The following is a 3407-nucleotide window of genomic DNA, read 5'->3' on the forward strand; positions in this document are numbered from 1 at the left end:
AGTGGACTGACTGGTCTCTGTGGACTCACTGGTCTCTGTGGACTCACTGGTCTAAGTGGACTCATTGGTCTCTGTGAACTCACTGGTCTCAGTGGACTGACTGGTCTCTGTGGACTCACTGGTCTCGGTGGACTCACTGGTCTCGGTGGACTCACTGGTCTCGGTGGACGGCTGCTCCTCTTTGGTGGAGTCCCTCAGGTTTTCATATTCCTTCTGCATCTTGGCGGTCTCAGATTTGGTGTTGTCCTCCTCGTCTGTGGTTCTCCCTAAGAGAAAGAAACCGTTAAGAAGTGAACCCTGAGACACGTGAAGGTTCATGTCACCAGGTGAAAGGAGACTCCCTGTTGGAAAGTACAGACTTGTTTTCAGGTTAGACTTTAAAAGACTACCTTCAAGTCCAGGTCCAGAGACTTCAGGAAGTCCGAGGGCCTTGCCCAGCTTGTTCCTGGTCTGCATGGCGATCATGGCGTCCAGGTTCTCTGCAGGTGGATGAACCAGAACCAACATTTATTTTGGGTTTCAGAGGATGATGAAGATGAAGCTCAGAGTGACTCAGAGGTTTTTTTTAATCCTGACTGATGATCAACAACTTCTCTCATTTAATTATTAAAAACAGGAACATTTTAGCTGAGATTCAATCAATCTGTAATAACTGTGGTTATAACAATTGTAATACTGTTGTTATAACTGTTGTAATAACTGTGGTTATAACAACTGTAATACCTGCTGTCATAACTTGTAATACTGTTGTAAGAACTGCTGTTATAACTGTTGTAATAAATGCTGTTATAACTGTTGTCATAACTGTGGTTATAACAGTTGTAATAACTGCTGTTATAACTTATGATACTGTTGTTTTAACTGTTGTAATAACCATTGTAATATCTGCTGTTGTAACTGTTGTAATAACTGCTGTTATAACTGTTGTATTAGCTGCTGTTATAATTGTTGTAATAACTGTTGTAATAACTGCTGTTATAACTGTTGTAATAACTGCTGTTATAACTGTTGTACTAGCTGCTGTTATAATTGTTGTAATAACTGTTGTAATAACTGCTGTTGTAACTGTTGTAATAACTGTTTAACTGTTTTTAAGTGTTCATATAACAACAGTTATAACAGTTATAACAAGAGTTATTACCACAGTTATAACAACAGTTATAATAACAGTATATGTTACTAACTGTTGCAATAACTGTAGTTATAACAGTTGTAATAACTGCTGTTATAACTTGTAATACTGTTGTATTGACTTTTTTAATAACTGTTGTTTTAACTGTTAAGTGTTGATATAACAGTAGTTAAAACATTTATAACAAGAGTTATTACTACACTTATAACAACAGTTATAATAACAGTATATCCTATCGGTATAATTGCTATAATAACTGCTGTAATAACTGCTGTTATAACTGCTGTAATACCTCTTGTTTTAACTGTTATAACTGCTGTTGTTATGATTATTGTTTAACTAATGTTATAACAGCAGTTATAACAGTTATAATAATATATCCTACTTATTACTGTTGTTATAGCTGCTGTTTTCTCTGCTTGTCTGTTGCTGAACATGTGTTTTGGTGGCATTTTGTTTTTTAATCCTCAGGTTGTTGTGGGAGTGTTTCGGGGTTAGATAATCTGCTGCTGAAGAGGGATTATAAACCCAGGAGCCACACAGAGATCACATGACCTGACTCGACAACAAGTCCTCTCTGAGGTAAAAACACTCTGTTCAAAATCAAATAAAAATAAAAGAAGCAGATATTCTGAGGAGAAACATCAGCTCCTCTTTTAGTTTTTATAAAAAATGGTTTTATCTGCTCAAATAATAAATGTTTTTAAATAATTATTATTTTTTATTCAAGCATCTCTTCAGCTGAATGAGTCTGAATTCAGCAGCTAAATATTTAATCCACTCATCATTACTGCCTGATATTCAGTTAAATAATCATTATTTGATGATTGAACTGATAAAACCTGTAAAAACATTTATTTAAATCTGTGAACATGTTGCTGCTGAAGGTTCCAGAAGGTCTTTTAACTTCCTGTTAGTGATCATGACTGACTGCAGCTGGTACAGACTGAGAGAACAACCAGGACTGAGAGGACCAGTTGGAAGCTCCAGAACCTTCAGACGGGACTGAAACCTGCAGATGTCCTCATGAAGAGACACATGTCTTCAGACGAGACAAAGACTGAGACAAAAAAGGACATTTGGAGGAGTCCAGGTGAGACCTTCAGACTCTGAACATTTGGCTTGTTTATAAATCAGAAGAACATCAGAACATGTGTTTATCTGCTGTGTTCTCCTGTTATCTAATCATCCCTGGTGTTTTCTGTGAATACACCGCTCCTCCTCCTCCTCCTCCTCCTCCTCCTCCTCAGGCTCAGTGTTTGTTCTTCTCCTGCCCACACACTTTCTTCCACTACGTTTACTTCATCATCAGCTGATCTACAGACAGATGATTGACAGCTCTGCAGACTCACTGCACCATCCTGTCCAGGTGTGTGTGTGTGTGTGTGTGTGTGTGTGTGTGTGTGTGTGTGTGTGTGTGTGTGTGTGTGTGTGTGTGTGTGTGTGTATGTATGTCAGGGTGTTGTGTGGGGGGGCTCTTCATTATCTCCTCACAACCACAATCAAGTGGACCCAGATGAGTTGCCATGGAAACATGTTGTTTAAAACATGTTTGTAGCAGCAGCTGTATGAAGGCCAATTGTCGGCTGAAGGAGAGCTAATGATCAGCTGAAGAACAGCTGAAGGACAGATGAAGAACAGCTGAAGAACAGCTGAAGAAAAGCTGAAGGACAGATGAAGAACAGCTGAAGAACAGCTGATGAAAAGCTGAAGGACAGCTGAAGAACAGCTGAAAAACAGCTAAAGAACAGCTAAAGAACAGCTGAAGAACAGCTAAAGAACAGATGAAGAACAGCTGAAGAACAGCTGAAGAAAAGCTGAAGGACAGATGAAGAACAGCTAAAGAACAGCTGAAAAACAGCTAAAGGACAACTGAAGATCAGATGAAGAACAGCTGAAAATCAGATGAAGAACAGCCGAAGAACAGCCGAAGAACAGATGAAGAACAGCTGAAGGACAGCTGAAGGACAGCTGAAGGACAGCTGAAGGACAGCTGAAGAACAGCTGAAGAACAGCTGAAGGACAGCTGAAGGACAGCTGAAGAACAGCTGAAGGACAGCTGAAGAACAGCTGAAGGACAGCTGAAGGACAGCTGAAGAACAGCTGAAGGACAGCTGAAGAACAGCTGAAGAACAGCCGAAGGACAGCTGAAGAACAGCTGAAGGACAGCTGAAGAACAGCTGAAGGAAAGCTGAAGGACAGATGAAGGACAGATGAAGAACAGCTGAAGAACAGCTGAAGAACAGCCGAAGGACAGCTGAAGAACAGCTGAAGG

At 39.9% G+C, this 3407-nt stretch overlaps 1 protein-coding gene across 1 annotated transcript in view; it reads right to left on the reverse strand.

Moving 5' to 3' along the window:
- Window positions 1–3407, reverse strand: part of scg3 (secretogranin III) — a gene marked incomplete in the record, with an annotated part of 28739 nt that overhangs the window by 8889 nt on the left and 16443 nt on the right. The window contains 2 exon segments of the mRNA XM_014026660.1: window positions 156–266; window positions 390–479. Of these exon segments, the coding sequence (XP_013882114.1) occupies window positions 156–266; window positions 390–479 (201 nt within the window).

This window comes from Austrofundulus limnaeus, unplaced genomic scaffold (assembly GCF_001266775.1).
Source record: "Austrofundulus limnaeus strain Quisiro unplaced genomic scaffold, Austrofundulus_limnaeus-1.0 Scaffold578, whole genome shotgun sequence".
NCBI classification, from domain to species: domain Eukaryota; kingdom Metazoa; phylum Chordata; class Actinopteri; order Cyprinodontiformes; family Rivulidae; genus Austrofundulus; species Austrofundulus limnaeus.